The sequence below is a fragment of the Takifugu flavidus genome, chromosome 20, assembly GCF_003711565.1.
Source record: "Takifugu flavidus isolate HTHZ2018 chromosome 20, ASM371156v2, whole genome shotgun sequence".
In the NCBI taxonomy this organism is placed as follows: domain Eukaryota; kingdom Metazoa; phylum Chordata; class Actinopteri; order Tetraodontiformes; family Tetraodontidae; genus Takifugu; species Takifugu flavidus.
The window spans coordinates 11,058,580-11,081,148 of NC_079539.1; the positions used below are offsets into that span (position 1 = coordinate 11,058,580).

Below are 22,569 nucleotides of genomic sequence, written 5' to 3' on the forward strand. Positions count from 1 at the left end.
AGCTCAGAAGCTGCTTCAGGACACTAAAGACGAGTTTGAGCTATATTCTCTCTTCTCTGACACACTGAAGAGACTACGTCTCTCAGCTGGCCTTGGAACGCCTTGGAATAATCCCCGAAGAGCTGGAGGAAGTGTCTGGGGAGTGGGAAGTCTGCTGGAAGTCTGTGTTTTCTGTTTTTCTCTCCCAACTGTATGTGTCCGTCATTTTTTGCATTTGAAGTCAATTCTAGTGTTAATGTAGCATTTGAGGGAACTTAAACACTTTAACGAACTAGCCCGTCACTATGATTTGTCTAACTTTGATTGGAAAAGAATTGTCCTGATCTCTGATGTAAAACCTTGGACATGAAGGATGAAGGATGGTCTTATGGAGATGGTAAACAGACAGCGAAACAGGGTAAGAGGGTAGCTATGCCCTCTGATTGGCTTCTTTACAGACAATTAAGAAACAAACGCTCATCTTTCAAATCCGAATATTGTTTGGGAGTCTAGTTTTTTTTAAATCCTGTATATAAAGGGAGTGATGCAGCCATTTTATAGACCAACACTCAATTTATTGGCACTAGCTAAAAATCTTACATCTCTTATGATTGAGCAGGTAAAGCAGTGCTTAAATCGCTGCTGCAACAAAGGTAGCACATGCCATTTCTGTGGCACAAGAAACAAAATTGTGCATCACTTTCATTGATTTTTCAAAGGCCTTTGATCCTGTTGACCAGAACATTTTCTGTTTGTGTTCCAACTTCTGGTTGAGGGACTCACTTGTAGAAGGATGCTAAATAGACAGATTTTAGAGTTTGGGACAGAATTTTAAAACCTATCCAAAAATAAACATATTTTGTTACTATTAAAAGTTGTGATAAATAATGTAACTTTCTATTGCAAAGAACCAAGTGTGCCTATTTTATTCACCCAGATAATGGAGGACTAAAGGGCAATGGTTTGAGATAATCTGGGATCACATCTGTGGTTGTTAGTTTATTACCCAACAGTTTAGATTTCTGCTTATCAGTCTGATAAAGCAGAAAGTTCAAATCAACAAACCTGCATTTGCATAAATCTCCATGAACAGCACCTATAAACAGTTGCAGAAAGTTTGGTGTCTATAAGAAACATCTTAGCAGCTGCAGGGAAACATTCTTTTACTATGAAGATTCCAGTGTTTCTGCTTCTTTTGGCTTTGGCCAACGCTAAAGTCTTCCAGCGCTGTGAATGGGCTCGAGTGCTGAAGGCACGCGGGATGGACGGCTATCGTGGAATTAGCCTGGCTGACTGTGAGTTTGTTGGCCAATACTGTTTAATGCTGTTTAACATTACATTTAAAATTCTACATCTTGTGTTATTCTTTGTTTTTACTGTTGACTTTACAGTTTTACTGTTAAATTTTTGTTCCTCAACAAGTGTGAATATCAATGACTGACCAACATACAGCCCTCAGCTCCTTCACTTTAAAATGACTTTAAATGTGAGACACAACTTCCTTTATGCTGGCTGCAAGTGGGTCATTTTGCCAGCTTTAACTTCTAATATGATTTCTTCATCCTTTTTTTTCAACTCACCCTTTTAATTGTGTTTCTATATTAAATAATCATTGTTGAAGTGAAGTTGTCTCATTTTAAGACATTTGCTTCATCACTTTCACTCTCCCTTAGTCAAAGAAAGTTCTGCCAAAGAGCAAAAAGCTCTTCTCCTGGTCCACTCAAGAACCAAAGAACCCCAGAAAGCTCATGTTTTTGACCAGTATTCATTTTTTTTTTTTTTTTTTTTTAACGAATTAACCCCTTTATCTGAAGTGGCATCATCTGACAGTAAATATAAATCCTGAAAATTCCCTGATTGGGAAATGTAGATAGTAAAAATAATAATATGTACTAATACCACTACTAATACTACCTGTGCTACTACTAGTGCCACTAATGAAAATGTTATTGAAATAAAATCAAATATCATTGCTTTTATTTCTGACCATTTCCACAGGGGAGCATTGACCGAATGAACAGCGCACAGAGAAATGGTCAAACAAATGCTCAGGCTAAAGGTCCAAACTTGAACCAGACCCACTGATTTACAGCCTTCAAATACTCTTAGACACTTTTAATATAGAACACTAATCTTGACAATCCTCTGAGGGTAATAAAAGGCTCCATTTGTATTCATCAATGCTGTCTAGTTTGTACCAAAAATGGTACACCCGTCATTCATAACAACCTGGTTGGTGAATGGTTCAAACAAAAAGTCCCTAATAGAACTGTCGAACACAATGGACAATACTGCATGCCGTAGGCATACTTATCCTAAAATGTGGGTCTACTGTTTCTTTCTCTGCAGGGGTCTGTCTGTCCAAGTGGGAGTCACAATACAACACCAATGCGATCAACCACAACACCGATGGTTCCACTGACTATGGCATCTTTCAGATCAATAGCCGCTGGTGGTGCAATGATGATCGCATCCCGACGCGCAATGCATGCAACATCAAGTGTAGTGGTCAGTCTTGACTTAACGTAACACACAGAAACTCTTCCAACACACCTACAGGCATCAATGGCTTTTGTTAATCAATAGGACATTATTAGGGAGGACTTCTTGCCAACCTTCCCATCACTACTCTCGCCTGGGGTCCAATAATCTTATTACACTGTTTATCTGTGCCTCACCGCCACAATCTACAGCAATTATAATGGAATGCTATTTGTTCTTAACAAGTGTGTTAGAATGGTAACAAAGAGAGGACAGGTGGTCAGGACTGAAGGAGATAGACTGCACGATGGGAACATTACAGGTATCAAGAACATAGCTACTGAAAGAAAGGAACCAGTGCCCATGTAATAAAAACCTTTTTGTCATTAGATATGATACTGGTAAAATAAAATGGCAAAAGGTGGAGATACAGGTCACTGTTATAAGAACAAGCAGTTTCCTCTCAATTCATTGGGGATTCCACCCCAAGTACAGCACCTTTCGGCAACAAGGAAATGGTAAGAGGGAGGACCGAAGACTCGCGAGTATCACAGCCAATATTCAGGATCCAACAGAAAAGATCAATAAGTGCATCAAAAAGATGATGAATTCCTTAATACCTGGTGATACTTCTGTTTAGCCTCTTGGCAACGTGAAGACATTTCCTACCTAGATAAGGTTCACGATGGATGCTTCTGCATACCACCGTCCTGAGTTTAGGTCCCAACAAGCAAAGAGGGGCAACATGCACTGCTTATATTTACACCCATTTTCAGTTTAATTAGAAAGCTTTAGCAAACAGCTCACTCAAAAAGACATTGCTCACATAAAAAAACATGTCATGTAGCTCAAACAGGTCAGCATCTTCGCTACCTTGAAATTGATAGAGGATAAATTTAGGCCATCTTGGTCAAAACGATAAAAGTTACAACCAAATAAGGAGTTGAGCCGAAAAGGTGACAACTGTAAAGTATTTAGTCTGGCGTAGTGATGGGTGTTGCAATCCAAGTGATAAAAACATCAGGAAACACAGGAAACTGGAGAAACACCAGTGATGAGGGGTGTGAAAAAAGTAATTCCTCTACTGATCAGAACCCTTGGGGATGTGACCCCCAAGCTGGGAGAGTGACTCCAACAGATCCTGAAAACAACATCTGAGACGAGAGAGGGACTTAATATGTATGTACTGTATATGCACATAGATAGACGGACGGACGGACCGACGGATGGATGGATGATAGATAGATAGATAGATAGATAGCTAGATAGATAGATAGATAGATAGATAGATAGATAGATAGATAGATAGATAGATATCTCAGGAGACCTAACAGACTATTAGTACCCTTGTGTCAAAGTTTCTGTCATAAACTCTGCTTTTGTGCCTTGACAGCACTTCAGACTGATGATGTCACCGTGGCGATCAATTGTGCAAAACGTGTTGTCAGTGACCCTCAAGGCATCCGGGCCTGGTAAAATCTGATCTTGTGGCTCATGCAGAGATAAATTCATTACACAAACTATGACATTTTGGAGGGATGACTTATATCTGTCTTGTTGACTGCAGGGTTGCCTGGAATCGACACTGCCAAAACCGTGATCTGAGTGCCTACATTGCAGGATGTGGTCTTTGATCAGTGCAGGAGAACTCAACTGGTGCCAGCACAGTAACCTTCTCCTGTCTTCTCCTGAAGTGGTTTAAACCTGTTTTGCCCAGGAAATCCCTGCACACCTAATAAACATCCCATTAAAGATGTTACAGTTAAAATCATCTCCTTTGATTTCAACACTTTTAGCATGCTCAAGGGTACCGCAACTACGACCAGAACACCTCCCAAGTTTTGGCTACAAGAGATTTTCAGTTAGGATTCAATCAAAAACACAAGATGGGACCTGGAAATGCAGAAAGGAGACAGAACACGGGGTAAAAAGTTTATTTACACAGAAGAGCAAAAAGGTGCAGGTGTGACTCAAATGAGCTGTGAAGACCAGCGAGCCAAAGAAGCAAAAACGAAAATGGTGTTCTTCCATGGGGAGATGTGGTGACCTTGGCAGGAAAGGAAGAAAAAACAAGCAGGAGTTAATTGAAATGAACAGTAACATTTTCAGTCTAATGAAACCGCTGGTAGAGATGGAAACGATTTGAGGCTGGTGAGCCGTTGTCAGCTGCTCAAAGGACCTGATCAGCTGTAGGTGTGGTGGTTGCCAGTGTGGCTCAAGAACATGGGGGGCTTGGAAGCAGGAACACATCTGACTAGGAAAGTGGCTTCAGGGTCACATGGAAGGTGGTATGCATCTTGAGAGAAGAGGGCAACTTAAGGGGGGGGTCCAATCCACTTCATCTCTAAGGGCCTAATGAAGCCCTGAGCCAATTTTTGTGAGTCCACTTGTAGAGGAAGGGCCTTTGCGGACAGCCACACCCTTTGGTCTGGCAGATAAAATGGGGCTGGGGTTGAACAAAAAGAGAGGCTCAAGCACGCCCCCTAGGGAAAGCACAGAAAGAACACATGAAAACAAATGCCAAAAGCAACCCACCAAACACAGGACCATAACATTTTCAACAAAGAACCCAGCCCCCTACAGACTGAGCTTTCACCCCAAAATAATATATATTTTCATATTTATCACATGGATAATGCCTACATTTGCAAAAGGCCCCCGTCATGGAAAAACTGTTGGTTAAATTTTCTGGTTTAAAAATTTCAAACATCTTTGAGAAATGAACCAAAGTCCATTTACGTTCAGTCTCAGCAACTTAAAGTTAGAAACCTGTGAGAACCTTCGCAGAAATGGCCACTAATTAATCAGGAAATATATCTATTGTAAAAGAGGAACATGCTCTTAAAGGATGAAATAATAAATAATAAATAAAGCTATATGGTCTATTATGTAGAGTAAATGTTTATTTGAGGCATAAACTTTGTATATATTTCAAAGATCCACTGCAAAGTAAAACACTGTTGGACAATCCTTCACAAAGAAATATGAGCAAACAGGTGACGGCAGCAGTGAACCACGATTAGCTGCTTGCAGCCTGATCACCACTCACACCATTGTTAAAGGTCGCTCTGCACCTTCTGTGTTCTTCTGTGTGCATGTCTGAGTGCATCACTTCTTTCTGCTCTGATGCCCCATCACTCTGGGTAAATCTGGACTCATGAGACCACATGAGCTTCTTCCATTGCTCCGGAGCAAACTGAATCCTTTCCCCCCATCTGCCTCCCTGATTAGTGGGTTTCTGAAGGCTCACAGCTGTTCAGACCCTTCACTTCTTTCACTTCTGTGTGTGCAAATCTTCTTACTCAATCGGGATTTGTTTTCCTCTCCTCTCCCTTTCCTCTAAGATGGGGGTCCTCATTATTCTTCCAGTTTCCAAAAAATGTTGGCTGGTTCTGGACCCAGTGTTGGTAGTTTCTTTAATCTCCTTAGATGTTTCCTCTCCTGGATGAAGGACAATAATTTGCTCCTTCACAAACTGATTAGCTTCTCTGGGACCACAAAATGAGTCTTTGTCACGGTTGTTTAAGAAATGAGAAGCCGCTCGTTGCATCAGTTGGGCTTAAATAACTTGATGCCAGTTGAAAGATCATCAAACCATCAGTAATTATCCAACAGGAGCTTCTGGCCTGCTCGATTTTTTATTGGCCAGGCAGCAGTTAAACAGCTTAAATTCAGTTAACGTCTCCTACAGCTGTGTTCAAGAAATCACATCTTTTTGTCCTGTTATTTTTCCAGTCCTGCAAACAGGAAGTTGCTGCTTAGCTGAGCAGTCCGGGGACTTTTCTGCACGATCCATAGTGTAAATTTAAGAATCGCTCTTTGTATTGAGTGTAATCAGGCTCCTGCTTTTAAATCAAAATTTGGTCCAATGGTGCAGCAGCACGTTTAACTTTGCCGTCTCAACATTCTCTGCCCTCATTTTGGGTTTTTGACCCCTCATTTTAGCTTCATTCCTTGTGTAATTTTTAGCACATTTCTCGATCTATGTTAGGTTTAATCCCTTTTATTTATCTCCAATAGAACATTCTGATTACTTATTACATTCAGGAAATAAAGGGAACACTCTTGTCTGTGTTTTTAAAGAATTATAACATCATATTATACATAACATTTATATTTTAGATATTTTATTTATATCATTTTTATATAAACTTCTGTTTCTTTCTCTACAAACTGCACACTCCAGTTAAATCTGCATATGTATATAGACAAGACTCTAAATTTAATTTTTAAAACATACATATTAATAATAAAATACTGTCTGTATCCTTTGGCCTGTGTGGACATTTGTTGCCAGCATCTGCAGAGTTCATCATCTTTCTGTTTTTATGCTCTGAACAGATCAAGAGATTGTTGTGACTTTGATATTGATGTGGACACTGAAAATGACCGAGTACCTTTGTCAACAACAGTTTACCACTGTTACTACTACCTCCTCCCCTCCCCTCCCCTCCCCTCCCCCCTCCCCCCTCCCCCTCCTCTCCTCTCCTCTCCTCTCTCTCCTCTCCTCTCCTCTCTCCTCTCCTCTCCTCTCCTCTCCTCTCCTCTCCTCCCTCTCTCCTCTCCTCTCCTCTTGCATGCAGGGACAACTGTGAAATTTAGTAAACGTTTTGTAGCTCAAGGCTAATTGGCTCCTTCTGAACCAGCAGATAAAGTAATTTGTTAACATTATTGTTGGTTCAGAGAGAAAGGCATTTTTCCTTGATAATGTCTAATCTTTGATTTTCTTCTGAAAAGCTTTTGTTGTGTTTCTCTTCTTGAGACAAGCAGACAGTGAGTTATTGATCTGCTGTAACTCCTGGGAGGATGTTCTTTACCTGAAACCTGCCTCAAACCATCCACAGATATTATTCTTTGCTGTTGCAAAACGTGGTTGTCAAGTGTTTTCTGGGCAGCTTCCACACTTAAGGGAATGCTGTACCATTGAAGGGGGTGAGGTGGGGGAGTGGTACCATTGTACTGCCCCCACTTTTACCTAAAGGCATTTGTGGACAGTTGTCTTTCAGTGATTTTAACAATAATGAAAAGGTATAAAGTCTGCAGGATTTTCTCAGTGATCTTATATACTGCAGCAAAATAAGCTTTACTCCCTTGGCTGCTTCCCAAAAGGTGTCCTGGTAGAGGCAGAGCTCCATCACATGCTGCTATTGAGTGAAGATATGATCAACAGTTATGAGCCATCAGAACAAAGATGATTATAATGGTCAGCACACATGTGGACTTAATAAAGAATTGTTACCATGAAATAATTACTGTTACAGCATCTGCACAATTCTTGATTTAAATGTGGATTACACCAAAACGTGCAACATTTCTTTTTACACGTTTGTTTTTGAAGTTTCATCCAATGTTCTGTAACATGATTAGTGGTCAGCTGGGCCCAGGTATGGTCAGGTCTGTCCAATGTTGTTGATAGTTGCATCATCAGCCTGGTTGCATCTGAATCTTTTACACTACAGGCAACACCTTTTAATCTGTGCCTGACAGAATTGTATAAAACGATTGATCAATTCACTTTATTCATCTTAATTACTGATTATGTTCATCTGATTAATTTAACTGGATTTTGTACTTTAAAAACCATATTCATTTTAGCTATAATCAAGCATGTGTTAGGACTCTGTCTTGGTGTTTGTTTGTCCCCTGTCCCTTGTGTGTATTGTTGGTGTCTCCGCGTGCGTCTGTTTTCGTCCATGCTGAATAGAGCTGTGACCGAGTCTTCTCTTGCACCCCATCAGTGCAGCTGTGGCTCATCATCTGGTCAGCTGCTAGTTAAAGGTCGGTCTCTTCCCCGTGCTTGGTGCAAGTTCTTTGAGAAACTTTAGTTGGATTGGCTGAGTTCTAGCTTGTGTATTGTCTGGTGATTCCTTGTAGACATCTGCTCACCTATGCTCTCTCTTCTGTCTGAAGCTCTGCCGGCGTCACCCGTCCATGCGTCCTGCATCGACCTCTTTCCAAGTCACCGTCATTTGGTTCTGAAGTCTTTTGTAAAGCCCCCTGTCTCCAGTAAAGAGTTGAAAGAGTCTGCTTCCATCTCCCTGTCTGGATTTTGGAGTTCAGTTTGTATCTGCTAGTCAGCAGCGTAACATGTTTCTTTTAACAGAGGGGACCAATAAATTCAAAGCCAAGGTAGAGCTCTATTAGTATTGTCCCTGAAGGGTTTGGAAGACATCTACATTTATCTGCACTGGCCAATTTCTTCAAACAAAACAGCAAAAAATATTTCAGATGTGTGCACATCATGGACAAAGCAATAAATAAGTCGCAATATTTTATTTTATAACTATATTTTGGTAATCTACTGACAATGCAGCTGTGAGCTAATGGTTTAATCTAAAGAATAATATTAACACCAAGATGATCGCCTGCTCTGCATCTACGTCCGGACCTCTGCCATGTTGTGGCTTTTCTCACATTTTATATTGCATAGATCTACAAGGAGAACAACACTATTAAGCTCCAGTCAGACCAAAGAAAAGGATCAATCAGAGACATTCAGCAAGGTCAGGATTTCACTATCACAAATCCATTTCTTAAATGCTTCAGAAGCATTCAGACAAATGCAATAAGAGAAAGTTGGATATCATTCAATCACCGTTGAACCTTAAATGCTACATTTGGATCCTATGCGTTGCAACCAAATAAAGGTGCATTTGCAGAAACATGTGTACCCTGAGAGAAATCTACAAAGAAATATAATGAAAGCATTGTTCACGCGCACAAACAATGTACACACTACAAAACAATATGCAAACTTTAATTGAATCTGAGTGTTCAGAATATTCCTCAAGGACAAAATAAGAAAGCACCAGAATTACAAGTCAGTCTTATCATCTGTAAAATAAACAGCTGGACATGAAAATGGAGGAAAAGCCATTGAAAGCCTGATAATCAAATGCTGGGCAGATTCTCCTTCAGTGAGAAAATGGCTCAGATTTTGCTCAGGTTGCATAAAGCATACTGTGAACTTGGCAGCTGACTTGTGTCCGTAATGTTGCTGAGTAATATTTGGGAGTTCAAACTACAGGATGCAAAGGAGCATGTGAGTTTTTCTGTGGGATGCAGGGGTGTATGCTACCTCTCAAGGTTCTCGTGAGATTACTTACTGACTAAAAGGGCATGAGTGAGCTTGGTGTCTTCAGTGTTTTACTAGCCACTGATACCTCTTCTATGTGAGAATACTAAACCTCTGTGTGGCTATTATTTCAAACAGAAACATCTGAAATTGCTCTATGAGAACATCAACACAGTATGGTGTTTGGTGCAGCAGACCACAATTTGGGATTTTGTGAGCTGGTTGAGAACTCCATGGTTGAGGACATCATGATTGAGGACATCAAGACACTCAAACAGCTCCTCTGTGGCAGGTCCCCAGTGGTGATAAGTTCCTCACGGCTCTGGATTTTAGAGTGCTATTTTGGCTGACATGCCTCTGCGGCACCTGTACATGTTTCAAATACATGGAGGTCACACACCTCCGCCTCCCTGGCAAGGTCTTTCAGGGGACCTGGAGAGGAAGGTCAAATAGTTGATCCTCAGATTAGGAGTCAGTCTGTCCTATTCATCAATCTGTCCTTTAAGGACCTGGGTATTTAGGTGGTCTCATGCTCAGGCCTCTTCTTTGTCCAATTATATGGTTCTGTTGGCCACAAATTTTAACTCTCACTAGAACGGGTCTTGGGAGTCTGTAACGAGACTGGGATGAAAATCAGCACCTCTAAATCTGAGACCATGATTCTCAGTTGGCCAATGAGAAGCTGACTCAACAGGTTCCGCTCTCAGACTACATTCCTAGCCTCACCTGTGGTCACAAGCTCTGGATAGTGACTAAAAAACAAGATATCCTGACATAAATGCCTACATCAACAGTCTGCTGGACTGATCATTACAATGTTTTGATATGCAAAGACTGCAAAAGATCTGTGAGCGTGATCAAATAACATATTTTCATACATTTTAAAAATGTTTTCATTCATAAAAGATCTTTTACCCCTAAACAAGACTGTTTATCATCAATCCATCATGTTTGTTTATGAGACTTAGCCTATAAAGCCACAGTAACGTGCCACTGTTACACACAGTTAGAGGGGTAGACATGTCGACATCCAGCACATTAACAACAATGATAAAAAAAGAGAAACAAAATACAAGAACTATTCCAAATCAAAAATAATACCCAGTGATTGCCAGTAAGCTTTATGGCATGTATATAAGCCTGTCATTACAATGATTCATGAAGAGGGAGCAGATAAGTTGTGTGTCAAATGCTCAAAAGGCCTGAAACAAAAAATCAAAAAAGGATGCCCACACCACCCACAACGAACCATCTGAGAGAGTATGGAATTTCTTAGGAGCTTCAGGCGGAACGTAATAGCTGTCAACCGTTCTGTATATGCTGGGGGAACGGGGTCCCTCCACCTGAGCAGGACTGATTTTGACCATTTTAAACTTTGTGGTAAACTTTCCATTCATGTTGAATATACAGCTCACACCCACTCACACTGGGTCTTAGTTTCTGTGTTTCTGGCTGGATTCATTTAGTCATCACAATATGCAAGTTTGCTTATTTCCCTTTCTGTGTCTGTGTGTGTTTGTGTCTTAAGTAGATCTTGTGTCTCTGTAACTGTTAAGCTAAACATCGGTGGCAGACTCAAATGATCATCATTTGTAGTGTTCTGGTGCAGCTTTCACTGTTACACCCTTCCATCTGCATCATTTCTGTGTCACAACTTCAAATTTGAATTAATATTTGTGCTTGTTTGGACTAAAAAACAAGACTTACAAATATTAATGTTATTTAGGGGTATCAGTTTTTTCACTTTCTTCTCAGGGATTCTTCTATAGAAATTCCTGTTTATATGACGTCTTGGTGTAATAGGGGAGTTGCTAGTGTGTTTGATGTAGAGGGGGACACAGGAAATCAAGGGGGCTGATGTGTAGATATTACCTACTTGTAAGCAACTCAGAGACTACCTGCTGCCCAAGAGCTGAAGTCATGATGTGCAGCACCAGGGGAGAGTGGCTAAAAGCTGCTCTTGGGGAGGCATCAACTGTTACCCCAAGATAAAAATCCCTGTCTGACCCAGGTTGGTTTTGTCATTACATAGGTCTGTGCTCTCTATTATGGAATGGGTGCTACTCTTTGTGTGGAGAAACTCACCACATTTTTTAATGATATGTACACTTACGTGGAAAGGATTAACTGCATGTGTGCTTCATCTACAGGTGTCACCAACTTCATAGCTGTACGCTGACCTGCTGCCCTCCAACCCCGCTGACCCACCCAGATTTTAGGGTGGGTGACAGCTTGTTGTAATTTCTGTATTTCCATGATCTCTGCCTAGTTTCTCCTCTACCTGTCCTCCCCCCTCTCCTCTCTCTCTACCCACCCCCCCATCAGCAGGAAGGTCCCCCTATATGAGCCTGGTCCCGCTCAAGGTTTCTTCCTGTTAAAGGGAAGTTTTTTCCTGTTACTGTTGCTTGTTGGGGGTCAGGCTCTGGGATTCTGGAAAGCGCCTCACCTTCTTGCCAAATCAGGTCTTAGAAAAAACATTCTGTCTGTCTGGTAATTTTATCACTTAATCTATGTGATACTAAGTTCTAGTTTATTGTATTAGAGCCCAAAATCACTAACACTGTTGCCTCGGAGGCTTTACAAGCTGCACAGTTTTGACCTCTTCTGTCCTTAGACCCTAAAACTGGGTCAAGAAAATACCTAAAATCCATTCTGGGAAAAAAGGAAACCTGGAGATCCACATGTACAGAAAACATCAACATTAACATCAGTAATATATACAGTGTATAGATATAAGTCCAGGGGCCCAGAGGCATCTTCAGATGTCCTTATATGGAGACATGGCCATAGACCATCGATGGACCATATCCAAGATCTCTTAGACTAGAGACAAACAAGACAGGCTCCAACAGTAACATGAACATTTATGTGACAAGAATGTCTAATTTCTAAGGTTTTAGGAAGCAGAGAAAGAGGGAGAGGTGGGGGGTGTTATAAAGCAGCACCAGTCTCAGTCTAGAGCAGCAGAACACAGCAGTTCTGTCTTCACCCTAATTATCAGCCTCCTTAAGAAGGAAAGTTTTAAGTCTGGTTTTAAATAATCACACTGTGTCTGTCTCCTGGAGCAAAACTGGGATCTAGTTCCAGAGAAATAGTGCATGGTATCTCAACGTTCTGCCCCCCCTAAACTGCTTTTGGAAATTCTTGGAACTACAAGTAAACCGGTGTTTTGAGAGAGCAACACTCTGGTTGGATGATGAGGATTTATGAGGTCATTTAAATAGGAGGGTTAGGGTTATTACTGGTGGACACAGAATAAGCTGTCAACAACTATGATTACTGGCATCCTGGTAGAAGCACTTTGATTTGAGCAGAAAAGTAAAGCAGCTGAAAAATAGTTGCTAAAGGGAAATCCGGTCCCGTGATTAGGGCTCAATAGCAGAGGCAGTGTGATCCAGAGCCGGCGCAGAGGCTGTTTAGTTTAGTTTAATTGACTAGTATGTGTCACAGTCTGCTCCTTTTTAACCAGCACAGTCGTGCACACCTGTGCCTTTCCTGTGCTCATCAGCTCAATCTGGCACACTTGTTTGGATCTCAGCTTCAGCCCCTACCTGGCTCTCACTCTTTGCCAGGTTGTCTGTGTGCTCATGCCTGAGCGTTATTCTTCAGATGGTTTTCCTGGTTTGAACCCTGCCTGTTGTTGACCAGCCTGTCCTGCTCCTGCCCTGGTAAACTGCTCATTGTTCTGTCTGACCAAGTCTTTGCTGCTTCCTGTCTGTTCCCATTAGACTGAGTTCTTCTTGTCCTGGAACGAGTTCTTATCTGAGGACCTGTGGGATTATTGCCTGGAGTTTTTGGACATTGTGTTCTTTGATGAAAAGAGACTGTTTATTATTAAAGTCGATCATTGGCGAAGTTCTCTGTGGTTTGTGTGTTGCATCTGCGTCGAGGTTCTGCCCGTGACAGTGTGACTCTTTAGCCGATTCCCTGATACACTTAGCAGCATGGAGCATATACTAGAGCAGAGGTGTCAAACTCAAATACCCAGTGGGCCAAAATTCAAAACTGGGACAAAGTCAAGGGCCAACATTGATATTTATTGAAAAAAATCTTCCTCCAGCTATAACACGGAACCTTTTGGTATGGACCCAAACTAGTTTTGCTCAAAAACTGAACATGGAACAAGCAAAGCTTAACACAATACAATATATAATTTATTATTGCACACATGCAAAATCAAAATTCAAATAAAAACACATCACTGGCATTCATTTCTTCTCTTTTTATTTGCACCCTTCTGAATTAAATTTCAACAGTAATCTTTTGCCATTCTAAGTTAATGTAATGTAAATGGAATGCCTTTTCATCTCTTCTACTTTCTGGTGCCTTTGAGTCATTTCCAGGTGCTTGTGCTTGTCTTGGTGTTGTGTTTTATAGTCTCATCTGTTGTTGTTCTCCTTGTTATGCACATTGGCTCCACATACAAGACAGACAGGTCTGTCTTTTACATATCTAAACAGATATTCCGCCTCCTACCTGTTCAGAAAGGTCCTATTTTCTGCCTTTCCTTTAATCATTTTTCAGAGGGGTAGTGCCAGAATTAGCATTAGCATATAAGGTTGCTATGACTGCTTCCTCTTTCTTGGTGGTTGGCAAGCCACAAATTGGTGCATTACCACCACCAACTGATGTGGAGTATGGATTTTCACACCAAAACACCAGCAGAGCATTCTGGTATTTCTAGTATTAGCCCATGCGCTTTAAGCAATAATACCAGCGGGCCAGCTCTAATAGTCAGTTGGTATGGCTTCGCGGGCCAAATATAATCACATTGTGGGCCAAATTTGGCCCACGGGCCAGAGTTTGACACCTATGTACTAAAGCATCAAACCTTTAACATGATCAACTTTACAATATAATGAGGCTGGAGCTCATTATTTCAATCCTTTTACCATAAAAGAAATGCCACAAACATGATCCCTGTACAACTATCAATATGTGGAGAATATATCTCCTTCCTCTCATCACACCATCTTCTCTGTTTAGACTCTAAGGCTTCTTAGGAGCATCTTAAGGCCTCAGATGCCATCAAGGCCTGACTAGAGTACCTCTGTATGTGGGCCTACACCTGCAGCCAGGGCAAAATACTGGTGCTCAACTTCTGGCAAGCAAAACATAGCATAAGCACATCATTCTACTTCTGGCCTCCCTGCAGCAGCTTTAAGGTCCTCATTGGAATAGATCTTCAAAATAGCTTTTTGTTTTGAAGATTTTAAATGGCCTAGCTCATGATCACGAGCCATCCAGGTTGTTGAGGTCCGCAGATTATTTATATTAGATGAGCTACATTCCATTTAGTTTAGTTGTGTATTAAAGATCCACTTATTTTCGTGTTTGTCCTATTTTTAACGGTTTTTTATTTTATATAAACCTCACTGTTAAATAGCAACATGTAAAAAGGTACTTTGTTGAGCTGAGATTTAATCTACTGGAGGATCTCTTCAGTCTAGAGGGGTGATTGAAAATTCGCTGTCATCTCTCCTGGCTTTTGCTGCTGGAATTATTTCTGCACTTTTGTCAGATTCAGAAATTCTTCTTTACAGAGATGTTTGTACTCTCAAGCAGCTTTGCCCTTATTATCTGAGAACATTTATTACTTAATATATAGGTGAAGGTGTTCACAGTATTTCCCTTTCCTTCAAGACAGCTTCTCCCAATGATTAAAATCTGGATGTTGATGGTTTGCTGATCACAATTTTGCTTTTTTAAAGGTTTATTTGATCATATTTTAAAGAAGAAAATCAATGAATAGTTTACAGTCCAGCGCTGGGAGGGAAGGGAAGCCAGTGGGGGACGTATAAAGTCCTCTCTCATCTGAAAAAGAACATTAATACTGAATCAGAGTTGGGAAAACGTCAAGTGATGTGAAACAAATTGACAAGCATCAAAATAGTAAGTAAAGGTTTAAAATAAGAAAATCCACAGAAGACCACGAATAAGCATTAAGGTCAGAGCTCAGGATGACCAGAGACTTTTAAAGCTGGACTTTAAAGGCTGCAAAGGAGGAGCACAGTTTTATTGACAAAGGCAATTTGGGACATTTAACAAGGTTAATTTCTTCTTCTAGCTGGATAATTCTGAAAATCAGAAGAAACAGTAAAGGAGTCATTGAGAGAAACAGATTGTTTAGATTTGAGCCATTTAAAGAGGAAAAATATATATTTGAAACGCCTTCAGTTTACAATGGAATATGTCTTGGAGAACCTTGCTGGATATTCTTGTGAGTTCACTGCGAAATTGGTTTGTTGAGTAGGTGAGAAAGAACTGAAGGACAGGTCCGAACCCCAGAGAAAACTGCAATCACCGACATGAGCAAAAACTGTATATATAGTGTTAGATGGAAGAATAAGTGTCCAAACCTACATACAATAGCAAGCGTTTCCACTGATCTTCTGCAGACAAGATTCTTGTGCTCTTTCCAAGGTTTCAGCTGTAATTACTCTGACATATGTGTCACTTAATGAACTTCATTCCGTTCTTATAAAGATCTGGTTTATCTTTGGGGAATAATTGGTTTTTAGTACATGTGCGAACATTAGATCTCAACCCTTCACGCTTTTCTTCTGCAGCAGGGTGTCCTCCTGTAACACGAGGGTGTAACACTTAGCAGATGAAGGCAGAATACCTGAGGTTCAGTATTCAGCAGTTCACTGAAGAAACAAAACATCAAAGTTCTTCAGCCAGCGCTATTCACCTTGCCTATGAGCACAATTTCTTGATTGCATCCTTGCATTTCACTCAACCTGTCTTTAACTCTTTGGTTAATTGTCAGTTATGCTCTTGTCTCATGACCTCGTGCCACTCAAGACTCCCAATTAAATCTTCATATTAGAGAGATCCTGAGCTGTTTCACCATTAACCCTGCAAGACCATGCTGCATCCCTTCATTTGCTTTCATATTCTACTCTCAACACTCCATTTCTGACTCTGCACTGAGTGTTGCACAGCCGGGGGCTCATTTGAATTGTAAAGGTTACTGTGAGATACTCTGCCCACGTGTAAGGGCTTAATACACATTGATCTGTAGATGACCTGAGATCAGAGCAGATTAGATAACGACTTGTTCCTGCTAGGCAGCCTTCCTCTACAAACCAGCACTGAAACCAAAGATCAAGGAAAACATGATCCCAATATCAAGAAGGACAAGGATGACTACATGCTTGATGTGCTACTTTATAAGAAACAGGCCAATGTGGTAAAACCTCTGGTAAGCTTCATGAGACACTATTGGAAGGAACGGCAGTTTTATTTATAAAGCACATTTTATGTACCAGGTTTCACATAAAAACATTTAACAGAATGTGCCTTAAAACATTAAAATAATTTTGATTCAAGTAGTAAGAGTGTTAAAATAATTTTAACAGTCATGAAAGCATCTAAGGAGCTGGCAAATACAAATTTACAAGTTCGGTCAAATAAGATGGTGCAAAGCACTTTACCATTTATAACCTGCAATCAGCTCTGACCTGCACTGGAAGCCAATGATTTGAGGCCAGCACAGGACTGATATGTTCAAATTTGCCTCTGCAAATTTTAGTGAGAATAACAGTTCTGGGTCCCGTCTGTAAGGTGCCCCCACAGAAACTGCAGGCAGGAGAATAATGGCAGGAGAAGGACTGTCTCATGATCAGGGGGATTCTCGGCCCTCGGTCGCAGCTCTTAGAAGTCAAAAAATAAATAAATCAAAAGCACTTTGTTTGTTATAGCAATACATATCAAGACATTGCGTTTTCCACATGTCTATGGATATATTTATCCTATTTATTGAATATTTATAACCACATTTATTGTCCCTTTTGGGTCTTTACTTGGATGGAATGTGCTGTTTAGGCTTTGCCTTTCCACCTAGAAGAGAGGGACATAGGATTAAATGTGTGTTTTACATATGTGTCAATTGATTGGAGAAGCTTGTAGAGTATCGTGTACTCCCCAGGCTTTGTGTGCTCAGGGTGTGCAGGCAAAAGTCTTCTCCAGGCAAAGCAGGCTGGAATCTCCCAGGATAATTATCTGTGACTAAATAGATGCAATTTGATCAACTTGTGTTGCTTTTTTATGACTCTCCTGTTGGAGATGGACAAACATAAAGCCCACATCTGTAATGCCCCTTAAACCTACCTCTGGATTATTGGTTGCTCCACCATCCAGGTATAATTGTGGTCATTCTTACAGTACAGCAAAGCTGTTCTTAGTTTGCAGATCTGAGGTCTTCATCAGCTCTGTTGGGTTTTGGGGTCGAGAGAACGGGAGTGTTAGAGGGTTATGGTTATATGGACTTCTTGTCTACACTAGCACCCCGTGATGGCAGGGGGCAGGTCTAACTAATCCCACATTATTCTTATGGACCATAATGCATTAGGAACTTCAAACTAATCAGAGAGAATAAGGTGCCCTCTGTAGAATAAAGGTGCTCTCGGGTAAAGAGACTCTGTGGACGGTGCAACTAAAACAAATCTCTCCTGACATCAGTCTGAAGGCTTCGGACAGATAGTGGCACCTTCTTATCCTCTTATGCCATTGTTTTTCACCAACACCAGCCTTCACAGCAGCTTTCTGAGGCAACTCACCAGTTAATCTGCGCAAAATGTGTTGCTCTTTTGGCAATTAAATTCTCAAAACACACCCTTCAGGACCAATGACCAAATTATTTTCACAGTGAGGCAGCAGCTTCATGGATGTACTCAGAGGACTTGACAGAGTAACACACTAACACTATAGCAGAGGCCTCATAGCAGACATTAAAGAAGGTGACATCTTAGCAATATACAGAATATTAGGAGGTGGCAAATATTGGACTGCCTGCGATGCTTTATCAGCGTCAGTGAGAAGCAACCCATCAGGAACACAATGAAAGCTGGCCTGCAGCTTACACAACATAGCTCTCCCTAACAAACTCCAACGGGTTCTTTCAGGAATGAGAAATGAATGTTGAACATCTGACGCTGCCACTGGAACATAAGTTAGCTCAGATAACGGCTCCACTACAAGGATACCAGAGACACCATAGTAGTGATCACATGTAGTCACACTTTCTGCAGAGCGAACAGTCAGTTGTAATTCCACCATGAACTTTTACTTGATCATCCAGACCCACCTGTTCCAGACTGTCCTGATCATCACCCGAGTCAGAAGTCTGTATGTCCATCTCTCTTTCTCCTTTCCTCCTTTTTTCCTGAGCATGAGCACAGGTCAACAGGTCCTCCACATATCTTCTAGCTCTAGCCAGAGCATCTCTGTCGCCATGAGCCAACTGGGATTTATTTAGTTTCACTTCTGTAGAAGACACAAAAGCATTCAGAACAATGGCAGGAACTCTCACAACTGCAGATGATACCTACTCACACAACTCCAGGAGCGAGGCTGTTTCTTTCCACTCCATCTCAGTTTATCTGTACATCACAGCTTTAGCGCAGGTATCATTAGAATGATGTTTCAATATGGTGGCGATGTTGGTTATTTTTAATCATGAAGCCGGTCCTGATAACACCAGCACACTGGCACATTCCACCTTCCATTCCTCATCTATCCATTTATACCATTTCTTCCTCGTTTCAGCATGTGTAGCCACACAACCGCACGTTCAGTCATACAAGGGAAATCCCATTTCATTTTCCCTGCGCCCAGGTTCACTCAAGCAGCAGCACGAACAAGTTTGGCTGCTTCAAAAGAACCAAGATAAGGTCGTTCAGCTTCTGTCCTTGCATTCAGGAAAGCTGTAAAAGGACCGACATCCATCCATCCATCCATCCATCCATCCATCCATCCATCCATCCATCCATCCATCCATCTCTGCGAATCCCCTGGACAGTGGAACCAGTAAAATTCTTGCTGTAAGGTGACAGCACTAGCCACTGCACCACCCTGCTAGTTGTCAAAAAATTTGTCATATTTATTGACCAAGTGGCACATGTGTCTTTGATAAAAATAAATAAAAACTCTAAAAAACCTAGATTCAGACAGTCTAGATTTCAGTTTGTTTCCAACAAATAATTGAAAGTTCCCTTTCGACTTGTCCCATTGTTAGTTGGACACATTGAGCGTTCTGGTGGGAATTATCAGAGATTTTATCAATGGAAGCACAACATATTCTTTAAGATATCAGACACCAAGTTGTTAGCAGAGGATTTGGGTGTTTTTCCCTGTTGCCAAATCAATCTTTCAAATCAATCTTTATTTACATAGCGTCTTATACAATCAAAATTGTTTCAAGGCGCTTTCCAGAATCCCAGGGCCTAACCCCAGACTAGCAACAGTGGTTCTGCTGGATCTCTGCTTTTGATACAGTTGATCAGAGCATCCTGTTACAGAGACTGGAACATGTGATTGGGATTAAAGGGACAGCACTAGACTGGTTTAGATCATATTTATCATAGATACCAGTTTGCTCATGTCCATGGCGTTCCCTCTTCATACAGTAGGGTTAGACATGGAGTTCCACAAAGTTCTGTACTTGGACCAATCCTTTTCACCTTGTACATGCTTCCCTTAGGGAACATTATTCGGCAGCATGAGATAAATTTTCATTGTTATGCTGATGACACTCAGCTTTATTTATCCATGAAACCAGAGGAGACAGAGAAGTTAGTGAAGCTCCAGACCTGTCTTAAAGACATAAAGTCCTGGATGTCTTCAAATTTCCTCCTCCTTAACCCAGGAAAAACTGAGGTCATGGTGTTTGGTCCTGAACTTCTCAGGGATAGATTAGATCATATAATCACTCTAGATGGTATCTCATTAACATCTAGTCTCTCTGTGAGGAATCTTGGAGTAACTTTTGACCAAAATCTCTCCTTCAACTCACACATTAAATTAGTCTCTAGAAGTGCCTTTTTTCACTTGAAAAACATCACGTAGATCAGGAAGCTACTAACGCGACATGATGCTGAAAAGTTAATTCATGCTTTTGTTACTTCTAGGCTGGACTATTGTAATTCTTTATCATCAGGGTGTCCAAACAACTCTTTAAGAAGCCTCCAGTTGATCCAAAATGCTGCAGCCAGAGTTCTGACAGGTATTGACAAAAGAGATCACATTACTCCTGTACTGGCGTCGCTTCATTGGCTGCCCATTAAATTTAGAATAATTTTTAAAACCCTTCTTTTGACCGACAAGGTCCTCAGAGGCCTAGCTCCATCCTACCTGGAGGAGCTAGTGACACCTTATCAGCCCAATAGACCGCTCTGCTCTCAGAATGCTGGTCTACTTGTGGTTCCCAGAGTTTCTAGGAGTAGAATGGAGGTCCGAGCTTTTAGCTACCAGGCCCCCCTGCTATGGAACCAGCTCCCTGTCCAGGTACGGGAGGCTGACTTCATCGCTACTTTTAAGATCAGACTTAAAACCTACCTCTTTGAAAAAGCCTATTGTTACTAATTCTGCAGTTCCAGTTACTATCATAGACAGACAAATTATCATACTTAGGGGGTCGTCTAATCATTAGGTCACATCTTAGCTGTGCTGTTATAGGCCAAGGCTGCCGGGGTCCAGAAACATGATCACCTGACAGGCCTCTGTCACCCCACTGGGTCATGGTTTCCTCTCCTCTCCTCTCCTCTCCGTTTTTCTGCTTCTCTCCCTCTTCCTCTTCCTCTTCCTCTCCTCTCCTCCTCTCCTCTCCTCCTCTCCTCTCCTCTCCTCTCCTCTCCTCTCTCCTCTCCTCTCCTCTCTCTCTACCCAGCCAGCCATCAGCAGGAGGGTCCCCCTACATGAGCCTGGTCCTGCTCAAGGTTTTTTCCTGTTAAAGGGGAGTTTTTCCTTGCCACTGTTGCTTGTCTGGGGTTAGGCCCTGGGATTCTGGAAAGCGCCTTGAAACAATTTTGATTGTATAAGACGCTATATAAATAAAGATTGATTGATTGAAGGAAAAACTCCCCTTTTAACAGGAAGAAACAGCAGGAGCAGGTCTTGAGCAGGACCAGGCCCATGTAGAGGGACCCTCCTGCTGATGAATAGAAAGCAAGAATAACAGTGACTAATGATGCTAATTATCATTATTCTTATCATTAGTTGTGTGCAGCATCATTGCTACTGAATATATAATTGTTGGAGACACAAAGGGGACAATGTTTTGACAACATCGAAAGTTTCTTTTTTATAAATCAACTGCCTATTCAAAGAATGTAATGACGAATTTGCTACAGTTTCATTCCTTGAGGGGACAATCAAAGATTCTCCTCAGTGTACGACACACAAAAATGATCCTTACAGCCTGGGAGTCCTTCAGGGGTGTTCCTCTCCTCTCCTCTCCTCTCCTCTCCTCTCCTCTCCTCTCCTCTCCTCTCCTCTCCTCCTCATCAAGTAGACGAGTGATGTTATTTCTTGTGTAGTCTGGGGTTAGGCCCTGGGATTCTGGAAAGCGCCTTGAAACAATTTTGATTGTAAAAGACGCTATATAAATAAAGATTGATTGATTGATTTTTTGCCCATAAAATCGTTGGTATTGCTAGGATTAATGCTGCCACCCAACTCTGGCTACATAATAACTTGCTGCTCTACTTTCAAAAATGCTTCATTTTCAGTCAAAGATCATGACCTTGACCGTGACTGGACATCTCAAACGTAAGGAACAGACTCTCCATAAGGAAGCTGGATTTTCTGTGTAACCTGACATTGAAAAAGACACAATTATGAATCAAGCTAAGGTTCAACTGTGAGCTTTTCCAAAATATTAATGCTCCAGCAGGTACACAGGGTACCTTCTAGTTTACCACCAGCAACCTCTTAACCTTTCATCAGAATCACAGCAAGGAGTTCACTCACACACAGGGTGCATCAGCACCTTTTAATCTCCCTTCTTTGGTGACTTAATCACAGTTTAGGGCTAAATTTGCCTGTAGTCTTTAAGTGTCCATCGTTGAATTTTGTAAATGTTTGTATTTATTGAGCTTTGGTTGAGTTTATTTTTCTATTAAACACATTGAATTTTTTCAAGCAAAAAGATAAAAGCAAGGTGAAAAAAGGCATCTTAAAAAAGAACAGCAAATCTTCATATTGATTCCCTATATGAGGGAATTATTAATAATTATTAAAAGGAACACAAC

The 22,569-nt window shown here is 41.1% G+C and overlaps 1 protein-coding gene and 1 long non-coding RNA gene across 2 annotated transcripts; one reads left to right on the plus strand and one right to left on the minus strand.

Moving 5' to 3' along the window:
* The first annotated feature begins 996 nt into the window (after positions 1–996).
* LOC130517569 (lysozyme C) lies at positions 997–4,228 on the plus strand. Its single transcript, XM_057019528.1, has 4 exons — positions 997–1,274; positions 2,329–2,487; positions 3,854–3,932; positions 4,028–4,228. The coding sequence occupies exons 1-4, from the start codon at positions 1,148–1,150 to the stop codon at positions 4,092–4,094; spliced, it is 432 nt and encodes a 143-aa protein (XP_056875508.1). The 5' UTR covers positions 997–1,147; the 3' UTR covers positions 4,095–4,228.
* Positions 4,229–17,211: 12,983 nt separating this feature from the next.
* Positions 17,212–20,201, minus strand: LOC130517361 (uncharacterized). Its single transcript, XR_008947708.1, has 4 exons — positions 18,875–20,201; positions 18,627–18,805; positions 17,651–17,751; positions 17,212–17,548 (listed from the first exon to the last, which is right to left on the minus strand). It is a non-coding gene; the product is annotated as an uncharacterized LOC130517361 (long non-coding RNA).
* Positions 20,202–22,569: the final 2,368 nt, after the last annotated feature.